This window comes from Salmo trutta, unplaced genomic scaffold (genome assembly GCF_901001165.1).
Source record: "Salmo trutta unplaced genomic scaffold, fSalTru1.1, whole genome shotgun sequence".
Classification (NCBI taxonomy): Eukaryota; Metazoa; Chordata; class Actinopteri; order Salmoniformes; family Salmonidae; genus Salmo; species Salmo trutta.
The window spans coordinates 464,453-486,255 of NW_021822962.1; the positions used below are offsets into that span (position 1 = coordinate 464,453).

Sequence of the window (21,803 nt, forward strand, 5' to 3'; positions counted from 1 at the left end):
TGGTGTTAGTGGTGTTGTGTGGAACGTTCCTCTCTGTCTCACCTCGATGAAGGTGATTAGAGTGGTGTTAGTGGTGTTGTGTGGAAGGTTCCTCTCTGTCTCACCTCGATGAAGGTGAATAGAGTGGTGTTAGTGGTGTTGCGTGGAACGTTCCTCTCTGTCTCACCTCGATGAAGGTGATTAGAGTGGTGTTAGTGGTGTTGTGTGGAACGTTCCTCTCTGTCTCACCTCGATGAAGGTGATTAGAGTGGTGTTAGTGGTGTTGTGTGGAACGTTCCTCTCTGTCTCACCTCGATGAAGGTGATTAGAGTGGTGTTAGTGGTGTTGTGTGGAACGTTCCTCTCTGTCTCACCTCGATGAAGGTGATTAGAGTGGTGTTAGTGGTGTTGTGTGGAAGGTTCCTCTCTGTCTCACCTCGATGAAGGTGATTAGAGTGGTGTTAGTGGTGTTGTGTGGAACGTTCCTCTCTGTCTCACCTCGATGAAGGTGATTAGAGTGGTGTTAGTGGTGTTGTGTGGAAGGTTCCTCTCTGTCTCACCTCGATGAAGGTGAATAGAGTGGTGTTAGTGGTGTTGTGTGGAACGTTCCTCTCTGTCTCACCTCGATGAAGGTGATTAGAGTGGTGTTAGTGGTGTTGTGTGGAACGTTCCTCTCCGTCTCACCTCGATGAAGGTGATTAGAGTGGTGTTAGTGGTGTTGTGTGGAAGGTTCCTCTCCGTCTCACCTCGATGAAGGTGATTAGAGTGGTGTTAGTGGTGTTGTGTGGAAGGTTCCTCTCTGTCTCACCTCGATGAAGGTGATTAGAGTGGTGTTAGTGGTGTTGTGTGGAAGGTTCCTCTCTGTCTCACCTCGATGAAGGTGATTAGAGTGGTGTTAGTGGTGTTGTGTGGAAGGTTCCTCTCTGTCTCACCTCGATGAAGGTGATTAGAGTGGTGTTAGTGGTGTTGTGTGGAACGTTCCTCTCTGTCTCACCTCGATGAAGGTGATTAGAGTGGTGTTAGTGGTGTTGTGTGGAACGTTCCTCTCTGTCTCACCTCGATGAAGGTGATTAGAGTGGTGTTAGTGGTGTTGTGTGGAACGTTCCTCTCTGTCTCACCTCGATGAAGGTGATTAGAGTGGTGTTAGTGGTGTTGTGTGGAAGGTTCCTCTCTGTCTCACCTCGATGAAGGTGAATAGAGTGGTGTTAGTGGTGTAGGTAGCCTTCCCTGTAGCTCAGTTGGTAGAGCATGGTGTTTGCAACACCAGGGTTGTGGGTTCGATTCCCACGGGGGGCCAGCACAGAAAAAAAAAAAAAAAAAAAAAAAAAAAAAAAATGTATGATATGTATGAAATTGTATAAAATGTATGCATTCACTACTGTAAGTCGCTCTGGATAAGAGCGTCTGCTAAATGACTAAAATGTAAATGTAATGTGTTGTGTGGAACGTTCCTCTCTGTCTCACCTCGATGAAGGTGATTAGAGTGGTGTTAGTGGTGTTGTGTGGAACGTTCCTCTCTGTCTCACCTCGATGAAGGTGATTAGAGTGGTGTTAGTGGTGTTGTGTGGAAGGTTCCTCTCTGTCTCACCTCGATGAAGGTGTCGAGGGTGGCGTTGGTGGGGTTGTGTGTGATGAGGAACCTCATGTTCTTGTAGCAGACCTCAACGGGGGGAGCTGGACGGTTCATTCTGGACACACTGAGGATCCCACTCTCAGGAGAAGACGCCACGACGTCGACCCAGACCCAGGGGCCCGCACCCACCCTGACAGAGAAGCACCCAGCCCACTAGCTACAGTACACTGTCCTGACACAGCAGGCAGGAAGCCAGGCAGGAAGCCAAGCAGGCAGGTCACACCTGCTAGTCTCTCTGAGGCTGAGGAACAAACCCCAGCAACAACACCCCACCTCAGGAGGACTTTACAAGGTCCTCTCAAGTCTCTCCTGTCCAGGGTGTCTTGGGGTGCTGGAAATAGAGTGGGGTTTGGAGAGGGTGAAGAGTAAGGTGCCGGGGGGGGGGGGTAGCTGAAGAGGTAGCTGTCCGTTAGCTTACGCTGCCCTTGGCCCCCGACACTCACTACCCCATCTGGTGAGTTAGTGGGCCTGCCGTCCGACGGTCAGTCTACAGTCAGTGTGGGGGTGGCTGGGTCTGGGTGGAGAGGGCGACCTGGCTGTGGGCATTCAGGGATGGGAGGTGCAGCAGGGCAGGAGGGCCATCCTCCCCCGGGGGGCCTGGGCTCAAGCGCTGAGATGTTGGGCGTGGCAGTAGTCACCGCTCCCCTGCAAGAACTCCATCAACGACTGGCCGGCCTGAGTGCAGCGCTGCAGAGACAGAGGGGAGAGAGAGAGAGTCAGCGGGACTAACAGTCAAACTACACCTACACACCTACACACCTACACACCTACACACCTACACACCTACACACACACACACACACTTGGGGAGAGAAAGTCTACCTATTCTCTATTATCCCTAGTCAGTCAGTTCAGGACATCATTTCCTGTTTTGATCAAGCTGGGCTGAAGAGCGTTTGGTAAACTTTTATTCTATCAAACTACACACACAGGGTAAGGAGAGGACCCAGACAGATAAAAGACGGTACAGTCAGTCAGACAGTCAGTCAGTCAGACACACACAAGGTAAGAAGAGGACCCAGACAGATAAAAGACGGTACAGTCAGTCAGTCAGTCAGTCAGTCAGTCAGACACACACAGGGTAAGGAGAGGACACAGACAGATAAAAGACGGTACAGTCAGTCAGTCAGACAGTCAGTCAGACACACACAGGGTAAGGAGAGGACCCAGACAGATAAAAGACGGTACAGTCAGTCAGTCAGACAGACAGTCAGTCAGACACACACAGGGTAAGGAGAGGACCCAGACAGATAAAAGACAGGTCTAGACAGGGCCTAAAACTAACTTGTTTGTATACCAGCCACTGTGGCAGGTAGATACAAAACAAATCTACCAGCCAATCAGATTTTTTACCAGCCCAAATATTTTTTTTGTACCATAAAGAAACACAAAAAAACTGATGTGCATGCTTAGCAATGTTTCTAAAACAAGAAATGTATTACTAGTAAGAAGTTATTGGTTATATTGCTCGATTTAATTTAATATTCTGTGACCTGAGTATTTTTGACATAAATATCAGACAAAAAATGTTTAGCTGCCCTTTTAAGGTTACCTTGGTAACAGGGCCACTCAAGTCATCACCTGTGCCTGTGAGTGTGTCACTAGTAGAGAGCCAACGATGTCTCTTTTTGCTAGAAGTGGGAGGAAACTCAAACATTGAAAAGGTAACCTAACTTGTGAACAAAACAATGTAAATAAACAAGAAATGACTGTAGGAGACTTGAGTAAATTAGACCAACTTTTATGCCTGTGCCCATTGCTTCTAAAAACAAATATTTCAGCCCTCACAGCCCCCAGACAGGCAGTGTTGCTGCCTGATATCTGAATCCTAATGTTATAGCTTCTTTGTGCATTAACAGATACGAAACAAAATGGCATTAATACTTTGAAAACAGCTACTGCAGCTTTTATTTAGCTAGAAATCACTCTAACTTGGGCCCATGCTTGACTATTTTGATGAAATACCCACACTGTAGAGCCTGGAGTACTGCCACGCACTAACGTAGCTGGTGAATTACACATTCTTACCCGCCAACGCCAAAATCTACCCACGTTCGCCAGGTGGCGGGTGTTAATTTTAGGCCCTGGGCCTAGGTGAGGATAACTGATACCCTAGAACTGTCAACTCCACAAATACCACACACAGTCCCATACGTTAACCACACACAGCGCCATACGTTAACCACACACAGCGCCATACGTTAACCACACACAGCCCCATACGTTAACCACACACAGCCCCATACGTTAACCACACACAGCCCCATACGTTAACCACACACAGCCCCATACGTTAACCACACACAGAGCCATACGTTAACCACACACAGAGCCATACGTTAACCACACACAGCCCCATACGTTAACCACACACAGTCCCATACGTTAACCACACACAGCGCCATACGTTAACCACACACAGTCCCATACGTTAACCACACACAGTCCCATACGTTAACCACACACAGCCGCATACGTTAACCACACACAGCGCCATACGCTAACCACACACAGCGCCATACATTAACCACACACAGTCCCATACGTTAACCACACACAGCGCCATACTTTAAACACACACAGCAGCATGTGTTAAACGTACTGCATACTTCGAGATCATAGGACACAAATGGAAAACACAGCACTGTAGGGAGACTTCTCCAGTTATTTCTCCTACTTCAGCGCTGTAGGGAGACTTCTCCAGTTATTTCTCCTACTTCAGCGCTGTAGGGAGACTTCTCCAGTTATTTATCCTACTTCAGCGCTGTAGGGACACTTCTCCAGTTATTTCTCCTACTTCAGTGCTGTAGGGACACTTCTCCAGTTATTTCTCCTACTTCAGCGCTGTAGGGACACTTCTCCAGTTATTTCTACAGTTAGACCACAATTCACAATCTTGATCAGGATGATACTAGTAGTGTTGTTTTACCTGCAGAGACATACTGTAACCTAGTAGTGTTGTTTTACCTGCAGAGACATACTGTAACCTAGTAGTGTTGTTTCACCTGCAGAGACATACTGTAACCTAGTAGTGTTGTTTTACCTGTAGAGACATACTGTAACCTAGTAGTGTTGTTTCACCTGCAGAGACATACTGTAACCTAGTAGTGTTGTTTTACCTGCAGAGACATACTGTAACCTAGTAGTGTTGTTTTACCTGCAGAGACATACTGTAACCTAGTAGTGTTGTTTTACCTGTAGAGACATACTGTAACCTAGTAGTGTTGTTTTACCTGTAGAGACATACTGTAACCTAGTAGTGTTGTTTTACCTGCAGAGACATACTGTAACCTAGTAGTGTTGTTTTACCTGTAGAGACATACTGTAACCTAGTAGTGTTGTTTTACCTGCAGAGACATACTGTAACCTAGTAGTGTTGTTTTACCTGCAGAGACATACTGTAACCTAGTAGTGTTGTTTTACCTGTAGAGACATACTGTAACCTAGTAGTGTTGTTTTACCTGTAGAGACATACTGTAACCTAGTAGTGTTGTTTTACCTGTAGAGACATACTGTAACCTAGTAGTGTTGTTTTACCTGTAGAGACATACTGTAACCTAGTAGTGTTGTTTTACCTGCAGAGACATACTGTAACCTAGTAGTGTTGTTTTACCTGCAGAGACATACTGTAACCTAGTAGTGTTGTTTTACCTGCAGAGACATACTGTAACCTAGTAGTGTTGTTTTACCTGTAGAGACATACTGTAACCTAGTAGTGTTGTTTTACCTGCAGAGACATACTGTAACCTAGTAGTGTTGTTTTACCTGCAGAGACATACTGTAACCTAGTAGTGTTGTTTTACCTGCAGAGACATACTGTAACCTAGTAGTGTTGTTTTACCTGCAGAGACATACTGTAACCTAGTAGTGTTGTTTTACCTGTAGAGACATACTGTAACCTAGTAGTGTTGTTTCACCTGCAGAGACATACTGTAACCTAGTAGTGTTGTTTTACCTGCAGAGACATACTGTAACCTAGTAGTGTTGTTTTACCTGTAGAGACATACTGTAACCTAGTAGTGTTGTTTTACCTGTAGAGACATACTGTAACCTAGTAGTGTTGTTTTACCTGTAGAGACATACTGTAACCTAGTAGTGTTGTTTTACCTGCAGAGACATACTGTAACCTAGTAGTGTTGTTTTACCTGCAGAGACATACTGTAACCTAGTAGTGTTGTTTTACCTGCAGAGACATACTGTAACCTAGTAGTGTTGTTTTACCTGCAGAGACATACTGTAACCTAGTAGTGTTGTTTTACCTGTAGAGACATACTGTAACCTAGTAGTGTTGTTTTACCTGCAGAGACATACTGTAACCTAGTAGTGTTGTTTTACCTGCAGAGACATACTGTAACCTAGTAGTGTTGTTTTACCTGCAGAGACATACTGTAACCTAGTAGTGTTGTTTTACCTGCAGAGACATACTGTAACCTAGTAGTGTTGTTTTACCTGTAGAGACATACTGTAACCTAGTAGTGTTGTTTCACCTGCAGAGACATACTGTAACCTAGTAGTGTTGTTTTACCTGCAGAGACATACTGTAACCTAGTAGTGTTGTTTTACCTGCAGAGACATACTGTAACCTAGTAGTGTTGTTTTACCTGTAGAGACATACTGTAACCTAGTAGTGTTGTTTTACCTGCAGAGACATACTGTAACCTAGTAGTGTTGTTTTACCTGCAGAGACATACTGTAACCTAGTAGTGTTGTTTTACCTGTAGAGACATACTGTAACCTAGTAGTGTTGTTTTACCTGTAGAGACATACTGTAACCTAGTAGTGTTGTTTCACCTGCAGAGACATACTGTAACCTAGTAGTGTTGTTTTACCTGCAGAGACATACTGTAACCTAGTAGTGTTGTTTTCCCATCTTGAGACATACTGTAACCTAGTAGTGTTGTTTTACCTGCAGAGACATACTGTAACCTAGTAGTGTTGTTTTACCTGTAGAGACATACTGTAACCTAGTAGTGTTGTTTTACCTGTAGAGACATACTGTAACCTAGTAGTGTTGTTTTACCTGTAGAGACATACTGTAACCTAGTAGTGTTGTTTTACCTGTAGAGACATACTGTAACCTAGTAGTGTTGTTTTACCTGCAGAGACATACTGTAACCTAGTAGTGTTGTTTTACCTGTAGAGACATACTGTAACCTAGTAGTGTTGTTTTACCTGCAGAGACATACTGTAACCTAGTAGTGTTGTTTTACCTGTAGAGACATACTGTAACCTAGTAGTGTTGTTTTACCTGCAGAGACATACTGTAACCTAGTAGTGTTGTTTCACCTGCAGAGACATACTGTAACCTAGTAGTGTTGTTTTACCTGTAGAGACATACTGTAACCTAGTAGTGTTGTTTTACCTGCAGAGACATACTGTAACCTAGTAGTGTTGTTTTACCTGCAGAGACATACTGTAACCTAGTAGTGTTGTTTTACCTGTAGAGACATACTGTAACCTAGTAGTGTTGTTTTACCTGCAGAGACATACTGTAACCTAGTAGTGTTGTTTCACCTGCAGAGACATACTGTAACCTAGTAGTGTTGTTTTACCTGCAGAGACATACTGTAACCTAGTAGTGTTGTTTTCCCATCTTGAGACATACTGTAACCTAGTAGTGTAGTGTTGTCTGTCATAATGTTATAGGTTGTAGCCTACCGTTTAAAGGTAATAAGGATGAGGTTGCTGCCTAATTGAGGTAAAGCGGACACACTGACAGTAATTGGACACCCTCTATGGGGGCTTCAGCTTTACAGTTATTATTACGCTATCTCCTTACCAAAATAACTTCCCTCACTACCTCCTTCAAACTGAACACATAGTAGCCAACTGTGAAGTACAAAATACAACTGTTGAAGTCAACTGTATGTGAAAGTAAAAGTCCAGAGTAAAACTACCACTCAGAGAAGCCACCGTATTGTACTGCTCACCTGAGCCAACTTCTTTGACAAGAAAACATCCTCAAACAGACAAGAAGAGAAACAACAAGCAGTCTTCTTTAGATTCCTTCCTCACAGCTAAAGCCCAAGAAGCATTTCATTCCTCCGTCACCACCAGTTTGATCAAGCTCATCAAAACCCAGGTCCTCCAAGGAATCTCTCCAACCTGTTACTATGCAGAGCTTCCCCTTCACACACTGAGTGTCGATCCACACTGCACAGACCCGTGAGAAAGCTTATAGTAATCTAGGCAAATAAATCTTCACTACGCCGCTCCTCCTGCGGTCCCTCCCCCAGGCGCTCTCATCTCTGTTCTGAACCAGTCGAGGCTGCCCAGGTTTGTCATATGACACTGACAGCACTCAACTGCTAATGTCACAAACAAATGAGAGTTAAATATAGTGAAGTTGGTTAGGTTTCTAGGTTATGGGTTGTTCTGACTCCTGGGGGTGACTGTTAAATATAGTGAAGTTGGTTAGGTTTCTAGGTTAACAGTCACCCCCAGGAGTCAGAACAACCCATAACCTAGAAACCTAACCAACTTCACTATATTTAACAGTCACCCCCAGGAGTCAGAACAACCCATAACCTAGAAACCTAACCAACTTCACTATATTTAACAGTAACCCCCAGGAGTCAGAACAACCCATAACCTAGAAACCTAACCAACTTCACTATATTTAACAGTAACCCCCAGGAGTCAGAACAACCCATAACCTAGAAACCTAACCAACTTCACTATATTTAACAGTCACCCCCAGGAGTCAGAACAACCCATAACCTAGAAACCTAACCAACTTCACTATTTTTAACAGTCACCCCCAGGAGTCAGAACAACCCATAACCTAGAAACCTAACCAACTTCACTATATTTAACAGTCACCCCCAGGAGTCAGAACAACCCATAACCTAGAAACCTAACCAACTTCACTATATTTAACAGTCACCCCCAGGAGTCAGAACAACCCATAACCTAGAAACCTAACCAACTTCACTATATTTAACAGTCACCCCCAGGAGTCAGAACAACCCATAACCTAGAAACCTAACCAACTTCACTATATTTAACAGTAACCCCCAGGAGTCAGAACAACCCATAACCTAGAAACCTAACCAACTTCACTATATTTAACAGTCACCCCCAGGAGTCAGAACAACCCATAACCTAGAAACCTAACCAACTTCACTATATTTAACAGTCACCCCCAGGAGTCAGAACAACCCATAACCTAGAAACCTAACCAACTTCACTATATTTAACAGTCACCCCCAGGAGTCAGAACAACCCATAACCTAGAAACCTAACCAACTTCACTATATTTAACAGTCACCCCCAGGAGTCAGAACAATCCATAAACCTAATCAACTTCACTTTGTTCTCTCCCCTTTCCCTTAACTGCTAGTACACAGAAACATGTACCACCATCTACTCTGTTCTCTCCCCTTTCCCTTAACTGCTAGTACACAGAAACATGTACCACCATCTACTCTGTTCTCTCCCCTTTCCCTTAACTGCTAGTACACAGAAACATGTACCACCATCTACTCTGTTCTCTCCCCTTTCCCTTAACTGCTAGTACACAGAAACATGCACCACCATCTACTCTGTTCTCTCCCCTTTCCCTTAACTGCTAGTACACAGAAACATGTACCACCATCTACTCTGTTCTCTCCCCTTTCCCTTAACTGCTAGTACACAGAAACATGTACCACCATCTACTCTGTTCTCTCCCCTTTCCCTTAACTGCTAGTACACAGAAACATGCACCACCATCTACTCTGTTCTCTCCCCTTTCCCTTAACTGCTAGTACACAGAAACATGTACCACCATCTACTCTGTTCTCACCCCTTTCCCTTAACTGCTAGTATACAGAAACATGTACCACCATCCACTCTGTTCTCTCCCCTTTCCCTTAACTGCTAGTACACAGAAACATGTACCACCATGGAACATCTCTCTTCAGCTGTCAATCAAACCCATAGTGGAGCTAGCTAGCTGACAGAAAACTGTGGCGGCTGAACAAAGGGGCTTGACGGGCTATTTCTGTGTAGCTGCCAGCACGCCAGCCAAGGACTTTAATGGAGCCCACAGGTCAGCCATTCCTATAAGAGCATTAACTGTGGATATAGTCCCAAATGGCACCCTACTCCCTATCGGGTCTGGTCAAAAGTAGTGCACTATATAGGGAATGGGGTGCCATTTGGGACTCAACCAGTGTGACTGTGGGTCAGGTGGGGAATGAAAGGACTACAGCTACTGACTGGCTCAATAACATCACACATGAGTCAGACTTCTATCTGCAGCAATGAAGCAGTGTTACTGATGGGCTGTTTCATTGTCACTGCTGCAGAGTGTGTGAGGGGAGCTGAGTGGTCGGAAATCCCGCTCGTCGCTCACGGGCGCCGACGCTCCACGTCCTTTCTAACCGCTCCGCTAGAAAACGCTCCTCGCTCACAGGAAATAAAAAAAACAGCTGCTCCAAATTCGCTCTATTCATAAAAGATAAAAATAAACACAATTTAACCAACACCCATCTATTTTTGTGACTACCTGGACCTACCGTTTGGTTTTGAAGTATTGAAACCAAACCATATAATTTGAATGTAAATCATTTAAACATGTAAAAGGTGACTAAGAGGCGCTGGTCATTTGAAACAGGCTGTGTGTCGTATTAAACACCATATAAACACGGTAAAAAGGTCAGTAGCCAGACAGGTGGCCTAAGACAGAACAATGTATTATTTAAGCTACATTATTAGACTATTATTACAAGGCTATAGCCTACAAATAAATCCATTGTGGAACATTAGTGAGGGTGACACACTAGGCTGGTAGAGAGGCAGAGACATAGAGCGCTCAGCATTTAAACAACATTTAGTTGGATTAAATCATTATAGTCTAGAAATTGCACATATAGGCTGTGACTTACTTAGAATTAAATACAAATTAAACAAAGAATGCCTTATAAGGCTCAATCTACAGTGCCTTTGAATAGATGTTTTGAAACTGTAGTACTGTATGTAGTAAGTACCCCATCATGCATTTAGGTAAGGTGATTTTTCAGATTCTACAATGATTCTTTAGTTGTGGACATTACATCACACTCCCTCTCCTGCTCTTGGTCCTCTTCATCTTTATAAGTCACCTTGATTTAACACCTGTGTGTTTTATCAGTTTCATAATGAAAATATTTACTGAACTCCATGACAGTGGCTAAAGCAAGGGGCTATAGCAGCACACAAGTAGGCTACAAATGCATGCTGGGCCAGGCATGCCCTGAGCTGGTGAAGTGAGCGTTACTGAGCGATATTGGAGCGGGTGAAAGGCCGACGCTCCAGCCTTTGGGAAAGTTGCTCCGTGCTCCAGTTAAATTGGGCATGCTCCGATCCTCTCTCCAGCTCCACTCACATACTCTGCATTGCCGCTGTTACAACTCCCTGCTCCACCACTTAGGATTTTTATCAGACTTTGGGTGCGTTATTTGTCACGAATACTCCAGACTGTTGGAGTACTACTAACAATAGTCCTTGGCTCAGGCTAGCTAGCTACATCACCAGTATACCATGCTCCAGTCCAGGATCAGGTTAGCTAGCTACATCACCAGTATACCATGCTCCAGTCCAGGATCAGGCTAGCTAGCTACATCACCAGTATACCATGCTCCAGTCCAGGATCAGGTTAGCTAGCTACATCACCAGTATACCATGCTCCAGTCCAGGATCAGGCTAGCTAGCTACATCACCAGTATACCATGCTCCAGTCCAGGATCGGGCTAGCTAGCTACATCACCAGTATACCATGCTCCAGTCCAGGATCAGGCTAGCTAGCTACATCACCAGTATACCATGCTCCAGTCCAGGATCAGACTAGCTAGCTACATCACCAGTATACCATGCTCCAGTCCAGGATCAGGCTAGCTAGCTACATCACCAGTATACCATGCTCCAGTCCAGGATCAGGCTAGCTAGCTACATCACCAGTATACCATGCTCCAGTCCAGGATCAGGCTAGCTAGCTACATCACCGGTATACCATGGTCCAGTCCAGGATCAGGCTAGCTAGCTACATCACCGGTATACCATGCTCCAGTCCAGGATCAGGCTAGCTAGCTACATCACCGGTATACCATGCTCCAGTCCAGGATCAGGCTAGCTAGCTACATCACCAGTATACCATGGTCCAGTCCAGGATCAGGCTAGCTAGCTACATCACCAGTATACCATGGTCCAGTCCAGGATCAGGCTAGCTAGCTACATCGCCAGTATACCATGGTCCAGTCCAGGATCAGACTAGCTAGCTACATCACCGGTATACCATGCTCCAGTCCAGGATCAGGCTAGCTAGCTACATCACCAGTATACCATGCTCCAGTCCAGGATCAGACTAGCTAGCTACATCACCAGTATACCATGCTCCAGTCCAGGCTAGCTAGCTACATCACTGGTATACCATGCTCCAGTCCAGGATCAGACTAGCTAGCTACATCACCAGTATACCATGGTCCAGTCCAGGATCAGACTAGCTAGCTACATCACCAGTATACCATGCTCCAGTCCAGGATCAGGCTAGCTAGCTACATCACCAGTATACCATCCTCCAGTCCAGGATCAGGCTAGCTAGCTACATCACCAGTATACCATGGTCCAGTCCAAGATCAGGCTAGCTAGCTACATCACCAGTATACCATGCTCCAGTCCAGGATCAGACTAGCTAGCTACATCACCAGTATACCATGGTCCAGTCCAGGATCAGACTAGCTAGCTACATCACCAGTATACCATGCTCCAGTCCAGGATCAGGCTAGCTAGCTACATCACCAGCATACCATGGTCCAGTCCAGGATCAGGCTAGCTAGCTACATCACCAGTATACCATGGTCCAGTCCAGGATCAGGCTAGCTAGCTACATCACCAGTATACCATGCTCCAGTCCAGGATCAGGTTAGCTAGCTACATCACCAGTATACCATGCTCCAGTCCAGGATCAGGCTAGCTAGCTACATCACCAGTATACCATGCTCCAGTCCAGGATCGGGCTAGCTAGCTACATCACCGGTATACCATGCTCCAGTCCAGGATCAGACTAGCTAGCTACATCACCAGTATACCATGCTCCAGTCCAGGATCAGGCTAGCTAGCTACATCACCAGTATACCATGCTCCAGTCCAGGATCAGGTTAGCTAGCTACATCACCAGTATACCATGCTCCAGTCCAGGATCAGGTTAGCTAGCTACATCACCAGTATACCATGTTCCAGTCCAGGATCAGGCTAGCTAGCTACATCACCGGTATACCATGGTCCAGTCCAGGATCAGGCTAGCTAGCTACATCACCGGTATACCATGGTCCAGTCAAGGATCAGGCTAGCTAGCTACATCACCGGTATACCATGCTCCAGTCCAGGATCACTGTTCTAATAACAGCCTTACTGTAGCCTAGCCAGACACCACTCCTTTATCTAATGTTGTTATGTGTCTATTCCGGTCTCACCTGAACACAGCAGCCTATAATATATATCAGGGCTGTTGTTGTTCTAAATAGGAGGGAGATTTACAGGGCCTCCTGTGGAGTAAAACCATTTCAGCCTATCAAGAGGTAGGATGCCCTGCTGAGTAGCTCAAACTGGACCAAAGGTTGCTTACCAAATAGCACCCTATCCACTATGACGGGCCCTGGTCAAAAGTAGTGCACTATAAAGGGAATAGGGTGTCATTTGGGATGTACACATGTCTGAGCCTTGCCAGAGGACCAGATATCATGTATATGATTACTCATATGGAGTCACACACACACACACACTCTCATCGGCCCAAACATCACAGTGACGTGCTCACAAACCCCAAACACATCATCACACACCACAGTGACACTCTCACCAGCCCAAACACGAGACCCAAACCTAAGACCTTAGAGACCAGCTAGATGTTTGTAGCAGGGACCAAGCTATGGTCCTTCCTCCTTTGAGGAGCAGGTACACAGAGTTTTAAACCCAGAGTGCCGAGCAGCCAATGCTTCAAGAGATGCAGACCAAACAGACCAGACCTGGATTTGAGGTTTGGGAAGTTGGTTTGTAAGTCTTCAGCTTCCATTAAAACTAGCACTTGATAACTGACTAAATGAATCAGGATACTATAGACACAGCAACACATAGCAGACAACAGAACAACAATTCCTCATAGCCTAACTTATCTCTCTCCACAATGGCTTATCTCTCCACTCTCCTTAATGGCTTCTCACCCGTACACACAGTCTACTCCTTCATACACAGGGCCAGGGTGTTACAAAACTAGACTGAACAGCTCTGTCTCTGGATAGGCCTAAATATAGTGGCCAATGATCCTGGAGGAGGGCAAGCCTTTTCTGTTTGTTGTTGGTTTTATACTTGGGTTATGAAGTCATGCCGTGGCTCAGTAAAGGATGTAGCTTGGCCAAGCTTATTAGCTACTATATTGACTGTCAACCACAACAAGCTAGGATTAAAAACCAATTAAGCTTAGCAGTTTGAGGGCTCAAATTGACCTCAGGGTTGACTTAGTAAACACAAGATTTATCATAAAGAGCTATTCAGGCCTAGGTGTTGTAGGTCCACTACTTTAGAGTCAGTGATGAACAACTCAAACAGCAGTATGGGGCAGATATCCACAACAACTAGAGTGCTCGGTGGTGAGGCTAAACTTCTCCGCTGGTGTTGTCACGCAGACTGACTAGATGACTGGTAAACATGTTCACACGGTATCCTAGCAGCCAGGCCACAGAGGCCAGAGCATCATTCTGAGAAGTCTTCAGAAGGCTTGGGCTGGCCTCTGAGGACGTTAATTGGATGATTATGTGGCTGGAATGGACGATCACATGACTACACTGGGTAGACAACAGAGATCACAGAGAGCATAACAGGTCAATCAATCAAATGTATTTATAAATCCCATTTTACATCAGCCGATGTCACAAAGTGCTGTACAGAAACCCAGCCTAAAACCCCAAACAGCAAGCAATGCAGGTGTAGAAGCATGGTGGCTAGGAAAAACTCCCTAGAAAGGCAGGAACCTAGGAAGAAACCTAGAGAGGAACCAGGGTCTGAGGGGAGGCCAGTCCTCTTCTGGCTGTGCCGGGTGGAGATTATAACAGAACATGGCCAAGATGTTCAAATGTTCATAGATGACCAGCATGGTCAAATAATAATAATCACAGTGGATGTCGAGGGTGCAACAGGTCAGCACCTCAGGAGTAAATGTCAGTTGGCTTTTCATAGCCGTTCATTCAGAGTTAGAGACATTAGCTATGTTTAGAGATAGGGAGTCAAACACTGATGACTTGTTGTAAACAACATGAAAGACATTGAGTGACATAATGTTACTGTATTGATACAGCTCATGATGCAGGCTATACGGTAGGGACCCCTAGTTCTAATGATCAGTCTCTACATTAATCACCGTGGTGAAGGAAGTAACTAGGTTTGGGAATTGCCAGGGACCTCACGATCACAATACGGAGGTGCTGATTCTATATGGATTGCAATTCGATACTGAGATTTTATTCAGATTCATGCTCACCATACAGTACCAGTCAAAAGTTTGGACACACCTACTCATTCAAGGGTTTTTCTTTATTTTTACTATTTTCTACATTGTAGAATAATAATACATGGAATCATGTATTATGAGAATCATGAGATTCTTCAAAGTAACCACCCTTTGCCTTGATGACAGCTTTGCACTCTCCCGGCATTATCTCAACCATTTTGTTATTCTATTACAGACACCTAAATGCATACTTTTAAATGATATAATGTGAGCTAAACATACAAAAACAATGCTAGAGGCGTCACTACAGACCCTGGTTCAGCGGTCTAAGGCACTGCATCTCAGTGCTAGAGGCGTCACTACAGACCCTGGTTCAGCGGTCTGAGGCACTGCATCTCAGTGCTAGAGGCGTCACTACAGACCCTGGTTCAGCGGTCTAAGGCACTGCATCTCAGTGCTAGAGGTGTCACTACAGACCCTTGTTCAGCGGTCTAAGGCACTGCATCTCAGTGCTAGAGGCGTCACTACAGACCCTGGTTCAGCGGTCTAAGGCACTGCATCTCAGTGCTAGAGGCATCACTACAAACCCTGGTTCAGCGGTCTAAGGCACTGCATCTCAGTGCTAGAGGCGTCACTACAAACCCTGGTTCAGCGGTCTAAGACACTGCATCTCAGTGCTAGAGGCGACACTACAGACCCTGGTTCGGATGGGGCCACAGTGTCTCCTGACCCCTCCTGTCTCAGCCTCCAGTATTTATGCTGCAGTAGTGTATGTGTCGGGGGGCTACGGTCAGTCTGTTACATCTGGAGTATTTCTCTTGTCTTATCAGGTGTCCTTTGTGAATTTAAATATGCTCTCACTAATTCTCTCTTTCTTTCTCTCTCTCTCTCGGAGGACCTGAGCCCTAGGACCATGCCTCAGGACTACCTGGCATGATGACTCCTTGCTGTCCCCAGTCCACCTGGCCGTGCTGCTGCTCCAGTTTCAACTGTTCTGCCTGCGGCTATGGAACCCTGACCTGTTCACAGGACGTGCTACCTGTCCCAGACCTGCTGGAACCCTGACCTTTTCACCGGACGTGCTACCTGTCCCAAACCTGCTATCCCAGACCTGCTGGAACCCTGACCTGTTCACCGGACGTGCTACCTGTCCCAGACCTGCTATCCCAGACCTGCTGGAACCCTGACCTGTTCACCGGACGTGCTACCTGTCCCAGACCTGCTGTCCCAGACCTGCTGGAACCCTGACCTGTTCACTGGACGTGCTACCTGTCCCAGACCTGCTGTTTTCAACTCTCTAGAGACAGCAGGAGCGGTAGAGATACTCTCAAAGATCGGCTATGAAAAAGCCAACTGACACTTACTCTTGAGTTGCTGACTTGTTGCACCCTCGACAACTACTATGATTATTATTATTTGACCATGCTGGTCATTTATGAACATTTGAACATCTTGGCCATGTGCTGTTATAATCTCCACCCGGCACAGCCAGAAGAGGACTGGCCACCCCTCATAGCCTGGTTCCTCTCTAGGTTTCTTCCTAGGTTTTGGCCTTTCTAGGGAGTTTTTCCTAGCCACCATGCTTCTACACCCGCATTGCTTGCTGTTTGGGGATTTAGGCTGGGTTTCTGTACAGCACTTTGAGATATCAGCTGATGTAAGAAGGACTATATAAATACATTTCATTTGATTTGGTTCAGCGGTCTAAGGCACTGCATCTCAGTGCTAGAGGCGTCACTACAGACCCTGGTTGGATTCCAGGGTGTATCATAACCGGCCGTGATTGGGAGTCCCATATGGCGGCGCACAATTGGCCCAGCGTCGATCGGGTTTGGCAGGGGTAGGCCGTCATTGTAAATGAGAATTTGTTCTTAACTGACTTGCCTAGTTAAATGAAGGTAAATTAAAAAAGTAGTGTTACTATATAGAGAATAGTGTCCCCATAGGGCTCTGGTCAAAATTAGTGTACTATATAGGGAACAGGGTCCCCATAGGGCTCTGGTCAAAATTAGTGTACTATATAGGGAACAGGGTCCCCATAGGGCTCTGGTCAAATGTAGTGCACTATATAGGGAAAAGGGTCCCCATAGGGCTCTGGTCAAAAGTAGTGTACTATATAGGGAACAGGGTCCCCCATAGGGCTCTGGTCAAATGTAGTGCACTATATAGGGAATAGGGTCCCCATAGGGCTCTGGTCAAATGTACTGCACTATATAGGGAATAGGGGCCCCATAGGGCTCTGGTCAAAAGTAGTGTACTATATAGGGAACAGGGTCCCCATAGGGCTCTGGTCAAAAGTAGTGTACTATATAGGGAACAGGGTCCCCATAGGGCTCTGGTCAAATGTAGTGCACTATATAGGGAACAGGGTCCCCATAGGGCTCTGGTCAAAAGTAGTGTACTATATAGGGAACAGGGACCCCATAGGGCTCTGGTCAAAAGTAGTGCACTATATAGGGAATAGGGTCCCCATAGGGCTCTGGTCAAAAGTAGTGTACTATATAGGGAACAGGGACCCCATAGGGCTCTGGTCAAAAGTAGTGCACTATATAGGGAACAGGGTCCCCATAGGGCTCTGGACAAAAGTAATGCACTACATAGGGAATAGGGTCCCCATAGGGCTCTGGTCAAAAGTAGTGTACTATATAGGGAACAGGGACCCCATAGGGCTCTGGTCAAAAGGCGTTTCCCCAGGTGGGTCAAGCCTTGGTAAGAACAGAACAGGTCTGCTGCGTTTGACAGGATGGGAGATGTGTGTTGGACACGAGCATTGTTGTGACACTACACTCCAGAGTGTCTTCACAGTGAGTACTGTAGTCAGGGCCCTCGCAGACACCTGCTGTCTATATTTAACACCACCAGCTGTTATCTAATAAATTTAGCCTGGGATGGCTGCAACCAAGAGTAGCCAGGCAACGTTGGATAACTCAGGGAGCTAGCTGGGGTGTCCCCTCCTCTGGTCCAAAAACAAAGTCAAACAGGAAGAAGATTGCAGATTTAAAAAGACACTGAACATAAAATGGAGCAGCATTGATACGTTTCAGAGGCCATTTTAGATTCCGTCTGGCGTCCTTGTGATGGGAGCGTCTTCTGGAGTACACTACTACACCTTGTTATGTCATTATATTTGGTTGTTAATAAGGTCGATGCACTGCACATATATCGCTCCATTTGTTACACTATAACTCTAAACATTTAGGCTGGACTACACGTCTAGGGTAATGAATGGTACAAGACTTGGAATAGCTACATTAGGCTGGACTACACGTCTAGGGTAATGAATGGTACAAGACTTGGAATAGCTACATTAGGCTGGACTACACGTCTAGGGTAATGAATGGTACAAGACTTGGAATAGCTACATTAGGCTGGACTACACGTCTAGGGTAATGAATGGTATAAGACTTGGAATAGCTACATTAGGCTGGACTACACGTCTAGGGTAATGAATGGTACAAGACTTGGAATAGCTACATTAGGCTGGACTACACGTCCAGGGTAATGAATGGTATAAGACTTGGAATAGCTACATTAGGCTGGACTACACGTCTAGGGTAATGAATGGTACAAGACTTGGAATAGCTACATTAGGCTGGACTACACGTCCAGGGTAATGAATGGTATAAGACTTGGAATAGCTACATTAGGCTGGACTACACGTCTAGGGTAATGAATGGTATAAGACATGGAATAGCTACATTAGGCTGGACTACACGTCTAGGGTAATGAATGGTATAAGACTTGGAATAGCTACATTAGGCTGGACTACACGTCTAGGGTAATGAATGGTATAAGACTTGGAATAGCTACATTAGGCTGGACTACACGTCTAGGGTAATGAATGGTATAAGACATGGACAGCCCTTTCAAGTGGTCATGGGAGTGCATTGCGCAACTGTAAAGGTCAAACTGACAAAAACAAACACAAAGACGCACCCCGGGATACCCTGCACCCTGGGATACCCTGCACCCTGGGATACCCTGCACCCTGGGATACCCTGCACCCTGGGATACCCTGCACCCTGGGATACCCTGCACCCTGGGATACCCTGCACCCTGGAGAAGCCTGGAAGACAACGGTGTTACACAACATCTTGGCAACCTATCTTTGGGTGGAAAGGTTATATACGCCACAGCAGTACCATTTACATCAATGGGCATGCCTGATTTGTGGTATCAAAAAATACATCTATATATATTTTGGAGAGCCTCATTTCAAACCGGGGGCTTCCTGAATGTGCCAACACAAAGGCAACATACATATGCAATGTTAACTAGGCCTGCTCTCGTTCAATTAGACTGGGGGCCGTCCTCATTTATTTGATCAGTCACGACGAACCCATAAGGAACCACTTTGCTCACCAATTAGATATGTGCTTTCTCTCTCCATGCATAAAGTATCTCTTTGATTTCCAGGTTCTCTGACTACAGGGTTAAATCAAGCCCTGTAAGAAATATTATGTAACCTTGGTTCTTAGAAAGTCAGAGGAAACCTCTCCATTAGAAACTTCTCTGTTAGAAAGGCACGGGTTATCCAAGGTCAAATTGCACAATTACTGTAAAACCACAGAGCAAAAGACTAGAAGGACAGGGACTGTTATATTGGTAGGTCATTGATTCATACAGAGAGAGAGCCCTGAGACTGATATATCCCAACATGATAAATACTGTCATAGTGATTTAGTAAACTACTGGCAAAGCAAAACCTCCTTTTGAGATGAAGGGCTATTCTTGACCTCATGGGAATCCTTTCTTGGACGTCAGAAATCAAGGTCAAGTGCATGTATAAACAGCCAGCCTGTCAGACCCCAAGGAGTCAGAGATCTCTGTCACTATAGTGACTCCTAAAGGGATAGTCCAGCTGGTATGCATCCTGCCAGGTCACTCCCCTGCAGGCACATGTGATCATACATACCCCCCAAAATCCGGGCTCTTTTTACCTTTAACATCAAATCCATTAATAATGTTTACATACCATTTTACTCATTTCATATGTAGATACTGGATTCAGTCAATGCCACTCCAACATTGCTCGTCCAAATATTTATATATTTCTTAATTCCATTCTTTTACTTTTAGATGTGTGTATTGTTGTGAATTGTTAGATACTACTGCACTGTTGGAGCTAAGAACACCAGCATTTCACTACACCCGCAATAACATCTGCTAAATATGTGTATGTGACCAATAAAATGTGATTTGATTGTACCCCACGCACTATTGCTACCCTCTTGGCCAGGTCTCCCTTGTAAAAGAGGTCTTCTGACCTTAATGGGACTTCCTGGTTGGATAAAGGTTAAATAAATACGTTTTTAAAAACCCACCCAGGGTTACCTGAAGACATGTGTACACAGTGTAACCTTGGAATCACCTCAGTGAGTGCGGTCATCAAATATCTAGCTAATGTGTTCAGCTGAGCGGACTAGATGAACTGCTCTGTATGGAAAGTGGACGTAAGTATGAGTAATATAATCACTGTGATAACATGAGCTCATCCTTTTTCCCCCTTGGTTGGCTCACAAGGTCAGAGGAGGCAACCAATCAGAGAGATTCATTATCTTTATGACATCATCACTGTTGTTATTGCTGCCAATAGGCCCTCTCCACCTGAGTGTGGCTTCTGCAAGCCTCAGCGAGCAACTACAGTCTGGTAAAAAGTAGGCCTACAAGGTATCTGGCTATGGGGACTTGTGTGTGTCGTACACATCTATAAAAAAAGGCCATCGGGGATAGGATGGATTTTTCCCGGAAAGCTCGTGCTTGATGTGGCTTCTACACAAAACCCCACTCCAATACTGTTTTCTCTTAGAGCGGGGAGTCCTGCGGAGAACATACCAGCTTCCAAAAATAGGATGAATGTTTTTTTTGTTTTTTTTCAACAGAGCCCACTCCAAAGGCCAATGTCAGCCAGAGTGGCACACTGGTTAATTTAGCTGAACTAAGGGTAACCCACAAGAAAGCTGCACTCTCATGTAGAGAAACAGGAACAGGCTGTCAGATAGCTCTACTATCTCTGCTCTGTCTGATGTACTTGCTTAACTCTGAGCCTGTCACAGATCTATGGTTTAGACATGGGGTAGGCGACGTCCCAAATGGCACTCTATTCCCTACAGTGGCCTACTTTTGACCAGAGACGTTAAAAGTAGTGTGTGTGTGTGTGTGTGTGTGTGTGTGTGTGTGTGTGTGTGTACACACACACTACTTTTAACATCTCTGGTCAAACACACACACACCACACAAAACAGGTCAAAAGTTTTAGAACACCTACTCCTTCAAGGGTTTTTCTTAAATTTTTACTATTTTCTACATTGTAGAATAATAGTGAAGACATCACAACTATGAAATAACATATGGAATCATGTAGTAACCAAAAAAGTGCTAAAGAAATCTAAATATATTTTATATTTGAGATTCTTTAAATAGCCACATTTTGCCTTGATGACAGCTTTGCACACTCTTGGCATTCTCTCAACCAGCTTCATGAGGTAGTCACCTGAAATGCATTTAAAATGAATAGGTGTGCCTTCTTAAAAGTCAATTTGTGGAATTTCTTTCCTTCTTAATGCATTATAGCCAATCAGTTGTGTTGTGACAAGGTATACAGAATATAGTAGAGGTTGACCGATTAATCGGAATGGCCGATTAATTAGGGCCGATTTCAAGTTTTCATAACAATAGGTAATTTGCATTTTTGGACACCGATCATCGCCGATTACGTTGCAGTCCACGA

General features: G+C 45.1%; 1 protein-coding gene across 2 annotated transcripts in view; it reads right to left on the reverse strand.

Moving 5' to 3' along the window:
- Positions 1–21,803, reverse strand: part of LOC115187791 (protein tyrosine phosphatase type IVA 3) — a 66,186-nt gene that overhangs the window by 24,568 nt on the left and 19,815 nt on the right. Inside the window, exons 1-2 of one of the 2 annotated variants that reach the window (XM_029746826.1) lie at positions 7,542–7,796; positions 1,567–2,298 (exon numbers count right to left, since the gene is read on the reverse strand). In XM_029746826.1, the coding sequence (XP_029602686.1) occupies positions 1,567–1,665 (99 nt within the window). In that variant the 5' untranslated portion in view covers positions 1,666–2,298; positions 7,542–7,796. Of the gene's footprint in view, positions 1–1,566; positions 2,299–7,541; positions 7,797–21,803 lie in introns of those variants that run through there. The other variant, XM_029746828.1, reaches the window with a different exon arrangement.